At 39.2% G+C, this 17,104-nt stretch overlaps 1 protein-coding gene across 1 annotated transcript; it reads left to right on the top strand.

Moving 5' to 3' along the window:
• Positions 1-1,167: 1,167 nt before the first annotated feature.
• Positions 1,168-16,819, top strand: LOC131411747 (arylacetamide deacetylase-like). Its single transcript, XM_058550747.1, has 5 exons — positions 1,168-1,305; positions 10,366-10,588; positions 12,841-12,910; positions 13,964-14,135; positions 16,223-16,819. Exons 1-5 carry the CDS (start codon positions 1,168-1,170, stop codon positions 16,817-16,819), a joined length of 1,200 nt encoding a protein of 399 aa, XP_058406730.1.
• Positions 16,820-17,104: the final 285 nt, after the last annotated feature.

Below are 17,104 nucleotides of genomic sequence, written 5' to 3'. Positions count from 1 at the left end.
GTTGATGTGAGGACCGAGCGAAACCAAGCATTTAACATGATATGAGGATTAAGTCATACAATACTTTAAACTTTGCTTAAAATTTGCTTGCTCCTTAAGAAAATTCTTATGGATTTTGAGCAACTGAACCCTTGGGTCACTTAACAATCCAAACTACCTGTATTTTGTGAGGCCACCATTTCTAAAGAGAGTCTGCAGGTTTTGTGGGTCTTAACTACTTCTGTCTGGACGTGACACACATGAATTTCTATCAGATCCGTTTGTCCAGCACTAGTCCCCTAACCTCACTTAACTGTAGGAGAAGGGATCTAACAAGTACAGGGCACATGGGTATTCAGGGAACACTGCTACATGGTTTCGTAGGACCTCAGCTAGTTACTTCATCTTCTTAATCTCCATTGCTTTCTGTAAGCTGAGTCTAATTCATGACTGGGACAAGGGCGGTTGAATGTGCACTCGTGGAGGACTGTCCTGTCTTCACTCCATACTACTGAATGAGCTTGTACAATTTCTAAACTTTCCTCAGTCTCAGTTTCTCTCTCTCTCATATGACAATAATCCTATTGAGGATTAAATAAGATTTAATTGGTTTAGTACACTGCCTAGAGTACAGAGTAAGTGCTCAAAAACGCTTACCTATCTCCATGATCATTATATAATTTTAACATAATTAGTATCATTTAATGATAATTATAATTACTGGACGACAATAAAAAGGTAAAATTCATGTGACCATATCCATCTTACTTTGTAAAAGCTCTCAATACTTTTAAAATATTTGTTTGTTTTCCTCCACTCTGAGATTTGTTATTTGAAGCATATACTGGGTTTCTTGTATTTTGCTATGGCCCTTTTTTAAATAGTTAAAGTATTCTGCACCCAGTAATTGTGCAATAAGTGTTTGTTTACTGACTGCCTAGCAGCGCCATAAGGCTGTTTGACGGAACTGGCAGACTATAAATACTATTTGTTTTGCAGAGTTCTTTCTCTGTACTTGACGAAGTTTAATTATATCTGGATGGCCTATGAAATGACATACTGAGCAGTGGACTTTGTGTTCAAGAAGTTAGATGACGCTATGATTCATACTGGGTGTTGAATTTCAGTATCTTATGCTTTGAAAGTGCACTTGCTGTGTGCCAAGTAGAAGGAGCAGAGGGAAACGTCATGGGAAGCAAGACTATTTTGCTTCTGACCGTGGGGGTCCTCGGGGCATATTACGTTTACACACCCCTCCCAGATAACGTTGAGGAGCCGTGGAGACTAGAGTTGATGAATGCGCATGTGAAAATTATAACAAATTTGGTGAGTATAGAGTTTTATTGACTCTGAATATTTAACAGTTTAATCAGAAGAAAGTAATTATCTGTTTTAATTATTTTTTAAAATTTCTACTATCTTGGAATCTTTGCTCTTAAAGTTTGCTTGCTGATCGTAAAACCTTTTTTGTACTTTAACTCTGCCGTAACGCAAACTCTTAAGAGAATGAATACGGAGGAAGTAGTCAGCAGTTTGGTTTTAAATATTAAAAGCCAAAATGTGCTGGCTGAGAAAAATTAAAAGTCTTATTGTGAGTTTTATGGCATAAATGCTGCCAGAATGAAGCACTTTCAAGTGTGAACTTCAGAAATGGTGAAATTCTGCAGCACTGTCATTAGTTACAGACTTCTAGGCAGTAATCTGTATTCAGGCATGAAAATGCATTCTCACTGAAATAGCTGTAAACAGGTCACTGGTAAAAAGCCCAGGGCAACTGGTCGCACATGACTCCAGTCGTCCAAAGGGAGCTGCAGGGGTGACGGCAGCTGCTGGCTGCCTGCCCACCAGGTGTCCACGGCTGGCCCTCGGAGACCCGTGGTTCTTTTCCAGTGAAGCTGACTCGCTGAAACCATATGGTATCTCCTTTAACCTTCTCTGTCGCAAACTGCCTTCCTGTAGCAAAAAAATATATATGTACAATTCAGGGAGGGTTAGCCTGGATATTAAAGCACTTGGCTGGTTATGTCTTTCCTCGTGTATTGTTTTAGGTGTTTTGACACTCTCTTCTGGCGTTTAATGTAGCTCTGAATAAGTGTGATAATGTCTTATCTTCCTTGTCTTATTAGTGATTTGACTATTTTTTAGTTATTTTATTGACACAGGTGTTGTTGAATTTGGTGGAATCTAGTTTTAAGTCTTAATTTCTAAAAGTTATTCTTCAATTATATTTATAAGTATTTTTTGGTTCTTTTTTTGATTTCTCAGTATTGGGTGAATTATGTGTCTATATATTTATAGACACATATTTATACACACACATATAGTCCTCTTTCTGTCTTCTAAAAAACGGTCATTTTCTCTCTAGTACTTTTTAATCGTTTTCTACATTTTTCTTTCCTTTTGTTTGTTTTTCTTATTTCTATCACACAGAATACCTTGATTTTCTTTTAATTTGGCGTTTATCTCTGAGATTATTTTGTTTTTTTTCTTCTCTTCCTTTTCTGAATTCTACTGGACAAGTTTTAGTCCCCTGTCCTTTGATCAGTCCCCTCCAGATATCTGCCTGTGTCTTCCGTGAAGATGTGTATTTCTGCTCTATGATGTTTCTTCTTATGTTATTTAAAAATTCAGTTTATAATATTGTGTAATATATTTCCTCCTCTTTGTAGGAACTTTTTTCTAGTTTGTTTTCTTCATGTATTGGAGACTTACTGTATTTTTATAGTACATAGTACCCTGCCTGAGTGTTATGTATACAACTTTTTTATATTTTTATTTGAATGAGGTGGCTTTCTTGGGCAAACTATTTCAAGAATGTCCTGGGGAATAGGGGTAGGGTCAAGACTTTTTTCTTTCAGTTTTTGTGCTCAAAGACTCCTATTGCTACAATTTATATCCGTATGTATATGTATACATGTTTCTGTATCTCTATCTCTGTAAATTCTCACCTATTTTTTCTCTCCAGCCCTCCTGAATCCCCTAGTCCCCCGTTGACAGCTGTTAGCAGAGGACTCAGCCTCGCTCTCCCAGTGTTACCTCCACTGAGAAGTTCTTTCTGAGCTCAGTTTCCTCTGGCCCTTCCTGGGTGATTTCCAGTCTCCTTGGCCGAGTCTCTCCAGGATGAGGCCCATCTGTTTCCCCCACTAGTGGGAGACTTTGATCTCGGTGAGGCTCTTTCATTCTGGGAGTAGATGTTTCTTGTCTTTTTCTAGGATCTGCCCCCTTTAGGGTCCTTGGCTCTCCTTTCTTGCCTTTTGTACTGTCCTAACACCGAGGTTTTCTGTGCAGTTCTGCTGGTTTCTGTTGCTTTGGTCCAGTACTGCACATAGTTTGTAGTTCGTGGGTTTTCTGTAACTCTTAGTTCTTGCTAGAAACAGAGTTTATCTTTGTTGTGGTTGTTGATTGGTTGTTTTCTTTCTTGCTCTGTGTGCTTTCCTGCAGCAGAAGTGTAGGTTTACCTTAAAGCCCTCATGCCTTTTTTTAAGAAAAAATCTCATTTATTTGCTAAGTACATCAGCTTACCATATAAATGGCATCTTTTAAAAACCTTTATAAAGGCCATTACCTATGGATGAAGTAGCCAAATTGTTTCCAATCCTCCTCCCCTCCCCCCAAACGAAGCAAACCTTAACAACTTCTTGCTTGAATTTACTGCCATCTGATCTTACTCTGTGCTCTACCAATCAATTTGAGAATAAGTTAAAGAATAGTAAGACAAACTTTTAATAACTCAGTGATGGAGATCAATGGGAGTCATGGAACGGAATCGACTGACAACTGGCCTGTGATGCAGTGTTATTGCCTAGGACGTGAATATCAAATATAGATAACTACAATGCCGACTCTGATAGACTGCTCAGCAGTACCCCGGAAGGACCCTGAGGTTGCACCTAGGCTTGGTAAGAAAGAACACTGCGATCAAATAACACCATCAGACTTATCCTAGGTTCGGGATTATATGCATTTGTGAAAGTGTTTTCCACCCTTATACTGGATTGTAAGGTTTTCTTTAGTTGCACCAGGACAGTTTGAAGCTTCTACGTTTGAGACATCTCCTGAACATATGTCCACACCATAACATGATTGCTTTGGGATCAAATTAATCTGAGACATGAAACTAAATAATACAGAATAATAACTAGAAATCACATTTCAATATATGAATTAGAAAATTATAAACAGATTATTGTCAGTTTAACTCCTAAATTACGTTTCATAATGCTCACACTTTAAAAAAAATTATTGTTTTAAGTAATTTCTCTGGTGATGATATTTAATGATACATATATATCATTTATGTTGTTGTTGGCTAGTTAGAACATATTAAGCCGCTTGTTAATACTCTCATAAAGAAAGAATAGACAACTGTGTTCTGAAAACAGCTCCCCACAATGCAGCCTCAATGGTTCCCAGTATAATTTCAGCCATCTAGCCCAAGAAAGTTCCAGATAGAATGGTTTTCAAGAGCACCTTTGAAATTCCTGTCCTGCAGATCTTTGATCAAACTGTCTCTCCTTTCTCACTAAATCTAAACATTTTAAACTCTCATAATTTTTCAGACTTAACCGATTGACATCAATGGAGCGTCCATCATAAACTTCCTTCCTGTTGATCATTGAGAATCGATCCCCTCCTCCTCCTCCTACCTGAGCACCTTCTCAAGGTCTTTCTTCATTCTGCTTCTATTAGAGATTGTTTATGTGAATGTCCATTTTTACCAATGGTCCCTGAAGGTTGGGACCTATAAACAGGCACCTGGCATCAGTTGTACCTTCTAGAACTGTGCTCTGCAGGTAGTGAAGGTCCAGGACATTATGTTGAAGTCATATCACGCTCACTTGCATTGAAGAAACTTGTGTCCAGGGAATACCCTGGGTTGCCCTGAGTCCCTGTGGAGACATCATTGCTCCCAGAAGCCTCTCTGCTTTCTTCCCTCAGGCATCCCAGGGGATTACTGTTCCCAGCACTCTTAAAGGGGACTCTGCTCAGCAAATGTGCCAATCCAGTAAACACTCAGGTTGGATCTAATTTCAATGTAGCTTTTCCTTTAAATCCCAGGAAGGCTGCAGGAAGCACAGTTTATGTAAGAGAAAATGAGAATTCAGTTAGGAGTCTGTAAAAACTAGGAAACTTTCAAAATGAACAACAACAAAATGCATAAAATGATAAATTTTTTAATAGCTAAAATGTAGAGGTGTGTTTATTTTCATGACTATTTCTCTGATGCCAATTGTGTTTTGGTGAATCTGAAGTCCTTGTAGGTTACACAGACAGAGAATATGCACAAAGGAAGAAACTAGAGATACAGTTACTGCAACTGGGGGGAAAAGAAGGAGTATGAGAGCACAGGAAAATCCCAGGGCCTGGAGTACATCTGGGCACAGAGAGAACATAGACTTAGCAGGAGGTCTGTGTGTGTGTGTGTGTGTGTGTGTGTGTACTCATATGTACACTCCTATGTCAATACACTTATATATATGCTCATCTATATATATACAGCCACCATATATATATATTTATATGTAAATATATTTATGTCTTTGTAATACATGCTTTTGAACTAGAGATGAACATGAGGAAGTGTAGGAAAAAAGGGGAGCAGATGACCATGAAGGAGGAAGGCAGCTGCATTTTCATTGGGAAGTTGGATAATGTGTTACCAGTGCCTGAAAGCAAGCCAGGATCATATCTCAGAGGGTGCATAATGATGAGGGGAAGAGGAAGAGGAATGGATCAGCTTCAAAATCCCCTGTTCTTAAGCTCCTGACTAGAATCCCACGAGCTCCCTACCACACCCTCCCTACCACACTCTCCATACCACACCCTCCATACCACAATCTCCATACAACACCCTCCATACCACACCCTCCATAGCACACCCTGCATACCATACCCTGCATACCACACCCTGCATACCACACCCTGCATACCACAACCTTCATACCACAACCTCCATGCTACACCCTCCATGCCACAACCACGGTACCACAGCCCCAGGTGCCCCAGACCCTTTGATAAGCACTGGATAGGCTCTGGGGCAGAGCACTTTGCAGTGCAGCCTGGACCTGAGTCAGAGCCTCACTTGTCTTTAGTTCCCACTCAAAGCCGGCAGGCAGAGGATCAGGCTGACTGGATAAATAATTGAGAGTATTTTGCTACCATAATGTGAAGTGGTCACCGAGCATTTTTCCTCTTTTTTAGTGGTGAGGGCACAAGATGGAGCAAATATCTCTCACTTTGGAAAGCATATCGCAAAGCCACAGACTTCTGAACACCTAGAAAGTTGACCAAAGTGGCAAGTCCATGAATGTCCATGAGGTTTACCGTGTGGCATTTGTGGCGCACGTATGGCGTTTTCTATTTCCTGATGACCAGATCCATAAGCTCGATGCCCAGTGTCGTGGACCAGTGTGATGTCCCGTGGCAGAGAGACAATCGAGGTCCTCGTGGTCTAGACTATGCGGGAGCGGGAGACTCCCGTAGACTTGATGCAGGACAGTGATGGTGCACTGCTTTCCCCGCTGACTGGTGGGGAAGGAGACCACACTCGGATTGCGAGCTGCACCCTGGATGCAGGGGCTGTGTGCATTTGCTCCGTTACAGAGATCACATCTGGAAGAGCGGCTGCAGGCAGAGCTCCCACCTGATTGTGCTGAGGACAATTCCACTGTCTTTCTCAGACATTCAGCCGTCTTCCGCACAGGTCACGTAGTCAACACACCCTTTACAAAATAAAACAGAGTCAGACACGTTACCACTTTATTCGAGTGGTCAGGACAGGTTTTAATCAGTAATGTGCTATTGCAACAGGGAAGAGGGTCCAGCATGAACTGAAGAACCTCGATTGGCCAGAGGTGACTGGACGTTTTAAAGGGAGAATGGGAGTGGGGACGAGAACGAGAGAGCGCTCAGTAGAGTCAGGAGGTGGAAAATGACCAAGGTTGGTCAGTGTACGTGCAGTTAGGCCAGCTGGGTCTGCTGGCTGGCAGTTATGGAGGTTAGGATTGTATTGTCCCCCGGACTGGGAGACAGAGGCCCTGTTCTTCCTAATGATTACTTCCCAAAGGAATGACTTTCAGGTCCCTGGGAAAGACACCCCTGAGTGGTGGGAGATGCACACATCTCAGAGGGGCAGAGGAAGGACTCACTATTGTAAGCCCTTCTCGTAAAGGCTCTGAGAAAGGATGGTCAGGGGCTCATCTGTCAGGTTGGCTAGAACAAACAGTTCATGCTGGGGCAGCATTGAGCTTCTCCGGCAGGCACTTTAAGGGGGTTTATGCTCAACCTAGGGATGTGACCTTGGGCTTGACCTTGTTAGAATCTATGTTAGTGTTTGCTTAAGTCTTCTAGTGTGGGGAGAAGGGGTTGGACGAAACCACTTGTACTGAGTCTGTAGTTTTTATGGGCCAGGTTGAGGCCTAGTTGGGAAGGGGACTCCCAGGAGCCTGGCTAGTGTTTGGTCAAGGAGAGAATTTTTGTCACCTCTAGACTTGTGACAGAAATCATCACGTCTGATTTTTCACATCTTTGATTGTGGCAGTGACCTTTGAGATTCCCTTCGATGTATTATTGCTCGTCTCTTACAATTTCTGGAGAGAGGAACAACATGGTCCAGAAGTCCATACTGTCTCTCACTTGATGGAACAAGGAGCCAATAGAAGGACACTGTCAGTCACCAAGTATGTCTGTTTCAATCACCCTTTGAGAGAGACTGAGGAATAAACAAGCATGGATTTTCAGATCCACTGGACCTGTTTTAGCGTGGAATAAGTCTGACACACCATTCCATACTCGGTATCTTTAAGCCCCCACTCCATTTCTGGCTGTGGTCGCTTTGGAGTCCTCAAGAATTAATACCATTTCAGAACCAGCACACAATATTCCCTTCCCAAAGTCTGGGTGTTCCCCTTTTCCCAGTACAAAGTCATCAAGCCAAAGGTCTTGGTTATCTTTGGGAATGCTAGGAGGCTGACTTATAGTGCATATTTGTAACAGTGTTGCATGGGCCTCTCTCAGGGCACCCTGACTTTCCTTGATTCAATGGGTCTGGGTCTGTGAAGTGGCTTAGCTCTGGAAATTGGGTGAGAAGCCATGATAATGCAGATAAGTCAGACTTCAGCCCATTGCCCAACCACGTCAGTCTTCCAGACAGCGTGATCACTTAGTTGCTGTTATAGATCTCTGAGATTATGATTCAACCCTGCTGCTCGTTTCAGTAACTACATAAACCTTGTATTTGGTTTTTAATCACTACTACTTGCCCTACAACACTTTGGAGATCTGATCATTCTCACTGAAATCAGAAGGTCCATGTCAATGTCAGAATCATCCACTGTCATTGCTGGAGAACAGATGACTCTCATTACAGGTATTTTTACTAAGACATTAGGTTTCCACTCACGAATATATTTCTTAGTGTCTTAGTATAGAGTATCCTCTGGACTTCCCTGAAATACACAGTGTCGGGATGGGTTATGGGTTATAATAATAAGTTAGGTCAAATGTTACTATTCTCCTAGGTTTTAGATTTTTTCATCTACAATGCTAGGGAAATTTGGCCTCTCATCTTCCTTAAATGCATCTACTGCTGAGGCTGGTTGCTGTTGCTTCTTCCGGGGGAGGCTTAGTAGGATTTGGGAATTTAGGGTGTTCTGAATCTATGTAAGTGTGTCTATCCTGTACACAGAATAGTACTTAGTTGTAAAAGTTAGACGAAGCTGTAACTTTCGACTAAGATATCTGGCTGGTCTGTGTCTTCACCCTGCATTGTAATTCCACAATCTGCAAGATCAAACTTTGGTTCTATTATCAGATGGAGATGTAAGAGAGAAGAGATTTCTTCTTGGGAAGGTGTAGAGATATCTGCCATGCTGAGTGTGGTTGAGCTGAAACGCTGAAGCCCTGCAGAGGTGATTTTTCTTTCAGTGACCTTTCAAGTGCAGTCGATGCTTGAACTCATCATCTTCGTCATAACGTTTTATTGCAGCAGCCACTTGGTCTCCAAACTCTCTCCTAATAGAGCGATTACAGACGTTAAATCTAATAACTGTTTTGCTCTACATTTCACGCATTAATGGGTCCCATTTTACACTGGCAATGAGGCCATGACTGTCTTTAAATCTAACCAGGGCTGTTATCTAGTTCCAGCATGTGTCTTACATGTTCTCCTTTCTGAGAACTCCTTCTAGACTTTATTCTCTATCAATCATGGCTTTGTTAGAATATGGACATTGCTATAAGTATCTCGGTAGAAATAGATTAAGAATATGGAATTTGAGATGCACAACCTTTAGAGTGCAGGGGGGAAGGGAAGCCACCGATAATCCCAGCTGCCTGCATCACTGAAGGGTGATTCTCAGAGGACAACCAGAGGCATGGGAAGCCACGCTTGTCAGTGTCCATATGAATGCCCACAGTGGCCCAGAGAAAATAACGGCTTTTCTTCATCTGTGCCCTCTCAGTCTTGAAAGAGTGCCTCTGTGTGACATAGTTTCATCTGGCAAGGAGTTCTGGGAAATGTGTTTCCCTGACTTGCCTTTCAGGAACAAGGCAGGGATGCTTCAGTGTTGAAAATAGACAATTTTGTTTATTCCTTTTGTACTTCTTTTGTCCTCATATATTGGGGCAGAGATTGACCCAGCTATTTAATTGATCACCTAGCACCATAGTCCATGTGTTTCCAACTTAAGATGGGAGAACAAGGAATTTAATTCTTGGAATCCCAACGTTATAGGCCCGTCATGATTTGGGACACACTCACGGCTTGAGGTCCCTTTTCTTTCATGCATCCCTGTGTGGACCAGACTTCACAACCTCAGTAAACCACCTGCATTTCTCTGATGTAGAAGGAGCGTCCGTGTGTCTGTTCCTTTGGCCTAGAGTGAGATTTCCTCCTTTGGGCAAACTCTACACCCCTTTCAGCACTCAAAGCAGAGGTCACCTATTGTTTGAAAACTCCTCCCCTGGTCTCATGTCTAGGCAACTGGTTTATCTCCCTGTTGACCTTTGCCAGAGTTCTTTGTGCATGTCTGTGAGACGTGCAGTTGTGCTGTTTTATAACTGCTTATATATTCATTTCTCCCACTTGACTCTGAGCCTATTAAGAGTAGAGAACTTACCTTGTTTATCGTTGTACTCAAAGTAGGAAGCATAGAATCTGCCACGTTGCAGTACTTCAATAATTCTTAATTGTGTTTTACCCACGGCAACTATTGTGGTAAAGATTCTGAATCTCCAGTATTTTTAACTGTGTCATTCAGATGCGCCTGTGACAATATGACACAGGACCATTGAGCACATATATGCATACTTCTATGTTCATAAACAACGTTGGCATTTGATATTTGTAACCTGGTGTTTTTTTTCTCTTTCTCTCTCTCCTTTTAGGCTCTGTTTGCTGAACTATTGGGAATCGACCATTTTTTGAACATTTTAACACTCTTTATGGGCTTGCAAGAAGTCCCACCCACATCTGATGAAAATGTCACTGTGATGGATACAACTTTCAACAATGTTCCTGTCCGTGTATATGTACCAAAACGAAAGTCAGAGACACTAAGAAGGGGCTTATTTTATATTCATGGTGGTGGTGGATTCTCGGGGAGTGCTGGTATGTTCCCCTTGTTGAAAATTTTAGTTTATCATATAGCAAATATTTTATTAAGATGTTGACTCCTACATATCAAGAAGACATGTCTGTTAAGCATTATCACAGAAAACAGAACAGTTTAGCTGTCAGAAATCTATTTGTTTGGAGGTATGTTAGTTTAAAGGAATTATTTTAAATCTTTTTCTGAAAGGGAATAATCAATTCCAAAAGCTGTAGCAAATCTCAGATAAGAAGAAAAAGTGTTTCATGAACTTAGAAATTTATAATTAAACTTGATAACTGCAGAAATGATGGAATGTTGTAATGGAAACCAAAATGAAGTGAGTTGAATAGTGGATGAGAAATGAGGAAATGGAGATGGTGCCTCCAGTCTTTCCATAAGCTTAGATGTGACGGAAATGAGAAAGAAGGTGTTAGATGGAAAAGAAGCACAGGGTTGAGTAAGGGTATCTTATTTTTATTATACATGAAATATATATACTTTCAATTTATTTTATGTACTTTCTATAAATATATCTAATATGTAACATTGTATTCTATACCTAATTTTACTTTATATAATATAAAATTATATTTTATTGATGTATAAATACATAGTTTATATTGTGTGTTTTGTATTCATATGTGGGCAGTCTATGACCATGTTTGTAGCTGAAGGTAAAGATGGCATGAATAGCGGTACATTGGAGAAATGTGGGGGTGGGGCTGGAGGGTGGGATGAGGTTTGCCTGACCTAGAGGATCTGAGAGGGAATTGGACTCAGTGCAGAGGGGAACTGTTGGCAACACAGAGGAGGAGGAGCCTAACTTGCTCTGTGAGAGGAGGAAAAGAGGTGTCAATGGGCACTGGTGCAGGTTGGAAATGGACATTGGGGCAGTAAAGGCTGTGATCCTGTCCATCATTTTCTATACATTCAGGCACACAGCCATCAGCTGGCAATGAAGTGATGTTTCTAAGACCAAACCTCACTATGTCATGATTCAGTTAGTTTCCATGGGTCCCCGCTGCCCAATGCACTTCTTTAGAAATCTCTCCATCAAAGTATTCCTGATGATGGGCCTGTGCTTACAAGGTAAAGGAACTAGCTATGAGCAAGCACTGGGACAAAATAGGATTTACGTGATGCTTTCTACTTAAATATTAAAGAAAACACAAAATTTTGTGCTCTAATCCAAAATATAAGCATGACTTTTTATAGGATAAGCATTTTATAATATGAGCATGATTTTTAAATTGTTAAATAAAAGTTGAAAACTTAGCATGTATCTGACACTAAGACACGAATACACCAATTCAAATAGTGTGTATTTGACACGAATACACTAATTCTTAAGATATTAATTAATTCTTAAAATTTTATTGATTATAAGTATTATAATTAGTAATAATAATAAAATAAAATAAATACATTAATTCTTACAATATTTAAAGATATTCAGCACCCGACTTTGGCACATCACTATGTAATCTCCACTCCCCTTTCAGGGCCCACATGATACAACTTTGTGACAGCCTCGTATCCTGATACTTCTCCCTTAGCACTTGATGATTTCTCCCACCTCTTGGTACTGGCAAATGTTATATTATCTTCTTAAAATTTTCTTATATGCAAAACGCAGCACTTACCCAAGCCCAATAGCAAACATGTGGGACCCATCCCCACCCCATACGCATGGCCAATAAACACCCAAATATACATTCTTTCTTGTCTGCCCAGAAAATATGAAGATAGAAATCATGTCTCGGCTGTATCTATTTCCTTTTTATCTTCTTTATATTCTCCTGCCAGTTTTGATGAAGTCTAATACTATTTCCAAGCAGTACTTTCTATACTCCTCCAATAAAGCAATTAATATTTTGCATTATTGCTTTTTGTTTATATGCCTGCCTCTCCATGCCCCCCCTGTTTCCAGCAGACTGTGGCTTCCTCAAAGTCAGGGGGTTCATTTTCACGTGTTTGTTTTCTCAATGCCTAACCCCTGCTGAATGAAGGGAGAGGAGATTAATCATGAAGACAATGAAGTTGGTTTCAATTATCCAGTGTGAAAATGTGCGGAAGGACAAAAGAGCAGACAATGTGCATTAAAAGATCACTGAGTGAAGAATTCATGTTCTATAGTGATGATGCAATATTAGACATAATTTTCCCAGAACATTTCAGTGAGGAACAAGGTGTAGTAGTAGGCTTTCTGCTGAAGGAAACACCCATCAATTCATTTGTCAGTCTCCGAGTTTATTTTCTTTTATTTCAGCTTTACTTACCTACGACTTTCTGTCAAGACGGACAGTTGATCGACTTGATGCTGTTGTCATTTCAACCAAGTAAGAGCACTGTGGATTTGCTTGGGTTTTGGCCAGCTGCCTTGTATAGTAAGATGCTCTCAGCAGTCTTGGTCACTCTTTGCTTATGCCAGGAGTGTTTCAAACGAAATGGAGAGGGTGAGAATAGAGAAAGTGAGCTTGAGCATGAGCAGAAAAGAGTCAGAGGGAAAAAAGTTGTATAGTTAGGTCAAGCAATGATCAAAAACAGAAAGTCAGGACATCACTAGAATAAAATTAATCTATTGCATCTATGGACAAATGAGCTCCGTGGGATTTCTAGCCTCCTCTCAATTACAGAGTGAATAAGAGGGAGGGCTTTGGAGCCAGGGAACCTGGTTCAAAGCCTGCTTTTAGAATTAATTAAGTGACTTTGTGCCAGTTACATATCATTTTAGCTCAGGTTTCTCATATGTAAACTGGGAGTCATATAATATGTTTTATATCATAGGGTTGTTTAGAGGATTAGGTGATAAAATACATTTAAAGCAATTAGTATAGTATATTTCATGGTATAATCAATCATTAAAAGGAATTCGGCACCAAATAACATATGGGAATTCAGGCAAAATTTAATCTCAAAAAGCATTCTATATCTCAAATCAATAAATAATAGGAAATAAACCCAATGGGAATGAACAGAAAAATGAAGAAACTATAAAAAAACATACCAGCGACTACATGCCAACTTGATAATTAGATTACACTGGAATAGAATAATTCCTAAGATTTGTTTGCTATTTATTGTTTACTAATAAAGTACAATAATTATGAAGAAAATAACGTTCTTGGAGAAGTTTATTTAGGGTAAATTATAACCTGTTTTTTTTTCTTAAGCCACAATAAAGTTTTACATTCAAGCATTTACTTGTGTAAAAATGACATTTGTAATAACTTTCATGTCCCCCATTATCATAAAGATGGATTCATAATGACCCAAAATAACAGGTTTGCTAAAGAAATATTTTACTTTTGATTTTAGCTTAGAGATGCACACACATACACATTTTTTATTAAACATAATTGACTTAAAGAACATTGTTATTCTGCCCACAGCTACAGACTAGTACCTAAATATCACTTTCCGGATCAATTTGAAGATGTATATAATGCATTAAGGTGGTTCTTACGCCAAGATGTTCTTGATAAGTATGGTGTAGACCCTGAAAGAGTTGGTATTTCTGGAGACAGTGCTGGAGGGAATTTAGCTGCAGCAGTGACTCAACAGGTATGTTGCTCGGATTTGTTTCATTTTCTTAAAATATCCTATACTTAAATATATTTATTTCAAGCAATAAATTATCAATGCCAGTATGTTTTTATATTAATACATAAGAGATTAGAGATACACAGAGACCAATATTAGAGAACATTTATATACCTAGTGCTTCTATTCCTACCTCTTGCCAGATTTTTTAAAAATAAAATGATAACATCCCCTTTCTAGGTCATTGGTTTAAGCAAATCTGTATTACATTGATTAGGATGTGTAGAAATGGTAGAATTGTAAAGAAATACACGGTATTTAATTTCATACAGTGAAGGATGTGGTTACTGGAGAGGAAGAAGGATGTGTCATCAATTCAGAGCATATGATGAACTCCTTGACCCTTAGACATATTTATTATATTTTACATGTCTGTCTTATACAATTATGTACTTGATTTAATGTATATTATATTTAACTATAAAGGACAGTTTTTAAAAATGTATCTGCAGGTTCAAAGATTTTAGCTACCAGTAAAGTTGAATTTATTGGTCAGATAGAAAATATTTTTGTATTTCTTCTTAGCTCAATCTAAAACCAGCCACCTGTTAGTTACCCATTTAATTATTACCACACCTCTTCCAATGTAAACAGCATTCTTCACACTAGATATTGAGCTAAATGAGATGTGGTAATCTTACCTAAGACAAAACACTGAACAGACTATTTCAATTCAGAAATCATTTTTACATAAAACTGTCTAGTAATGAACTTCTAAATATTTTATTTTACTAACTAGCTCTAATTACTAACTGTGCTTTAAATGCAATAAAATAAACATTGCTGCCATTTGCTTTTCCTGTTGTGTGTGTTGGGGGGTGTGTGTGTGTAAAATGTTGTCATATTTATACTAAGGGAAAGAATGTCACAGTGCTGTGTTTTCTTCAATTCTATGTAAAATTTTCAGAAATAGACTTCAGTTTAGCCATTACACTTTACTCTCAGAAGCATCAGAGTGCACATGGATTCAATAATTACTATTTATGACATACATCCGTGGTTCTCAAACATTTGCATGCGTAAGAATCACCAGAAAGGCCTCTTAAAACACAAATACCTTGTTCCTCCCGCCTGTTCAGTGAGTCTGGGCTAGGGGCTAAGATTTTGCTTTTTTTTTTTTTTTTGGTGAGGAAGAGTGTCCCTGAGCTAACATCTGTGCTCATCTTCCTCTATTTTGTATGTGGGTTGCTGCCAGAGCATGGCTTGATGAGTGGTATAGGTCTATGCCTGGTATCCAAACCCACAAACCCAGGCCAACAAAGTGGAGAGCACTGAACTTAACCACTATGCCACCAGGCTGGCCCCAAGAATTTGCATTTTTAGCAAATTCTTGGGTGATGTAGATGCTAGTGGTCCAGGGACCACACTTTGAGAAGCTAATCTATGAGACACAATGGGCTATTCCATTTCTCAGAACCAAGTAAGTGAGCATTAAAACATCTGCTAACTGTAATGTTCAATATTACTGGTCACCAGCTATTTTTGTCATGTACCCTATTAATAGGAAAATTTTAGTACCCCCCCAATATATACATATTAATTTGTAGATAGATTTGTCTTAATGCACTAGTGTAATTTGAATATTTAAAACACATAAACATTAAAATGAATGAGACTTTTTACCCAGGATTCATCTGTTTAATGTCAGAGCCAAATTAGAATTCCTAGTTACATGATCTTTCCCTTAAAAAAGAATGCCTGTTGACCTAATAATATATGTCCATAAATTTTTTACTTAAAAAGAATCAGTTTCCTCTGATTGCCATTCTAGGTTGTAAGATTAGATCACAGATTACATGGTCTCTCTCCCCACCCATGAGGAAAGTAGTACAAATCATTTTGTTTACATTCACGGTATTCAAGTATAGACACCTAGTCTTAGATGTAATATTGAAAATTGGAAAGTTTTTTGAGATATCTTTCTTGTTGTTTCTGATTATCTTTTTGAAATTCTGAATTTATCTCATATCAACCTATTGTTTTTAAATGAAAAAATATATTTTAAATGAAAATTATTATTTGAGCAACTTATTTTAAATTGTTTTCAGCTCATCGATGACCCAGATGTCAAGATCAAACTCAAGACGCAGTCTTTAATTTATCCTGCGCTTCAGACTCTTGATATGGATTTACCATCATATCGGGAAAACTCACATTTTCCAGTGCTGTCCAAATCACTCATCGCTAGGCTCTGGAGTGAAATGTTTACCACGGACAGATCTCTTGAAGAAGCCATGCTCGTCAATCAACATGTACCAGTGGAATCAAGCCATCTGTTCAAATACGTTAATTGGAGTTCCTTGCTTCCTGAGAAGTTTAAGAGAGGGCACTTTTATAACAGTCCAACTCTTGGTAGTTCTGAGCTGGCGAAGAAATATCCAGGGTTTCTAGATGTGAGGGCAGCCCCCTTGTTGGCTGATGACGACAAGTTACGTAGTTTACCCTTGACCTACGTCATCACCTGTCAATATGACGTGTTAAGAGATGATGGAATCATGTACGTCACCCGACTTCGGAACGCTGGAGTCAGGGTGACCCATAACCACATTGAGGATGGATTGCATGGAGCACTTTCCTATCATGGATTTAAAATTGCATATAGAACCGAAAATCAGTATATGAACTGGCTAAGGGAAAATTTATAGTAAAAATTCGAGCAGTGGTTCATAAAAATGTACAAACCTCAGAATAGGAAACCAATTATTGAGAATCAAAGGGTTGTTTCAGTGGATGTTTATCATCTGTGACTTTTCTGAGGTCCTCACAGCCATCGTGTTGTTTATTTTTTTAACTCAGCGGATTCTTCTCCATTTATTCCTGATTCTAAGTGTTGTTTACTCACTTCTGTACCTTAGAAAATATCAACATTCCTATATATTTTTTTTCTTGCTACTGTTACTCATTTTTATGGCTCTAAATTACAGTGTGAG

This window comes from Diceros bicornis, chromosome 2, assembly GCF_020826845.1.
Source record: "Diceros bicornis minor isolate mBicDic1 chromosome 2, mDicBic1.mat.cur, whole genome shotgun sequence".
NCBI classification, from domain to species: domain Eukaryota; kingdom Metazoa; phylum Chordata; class Mammalia; order Perissodactyla; family Rhinocerotidae; genus Diceros; species Diceros bicornis.
The sequence above is the reverse complement of the archived record's forward strand: the minus strand, read 5'-3'. Positions and strand labels throughout refer to the sequence as shown.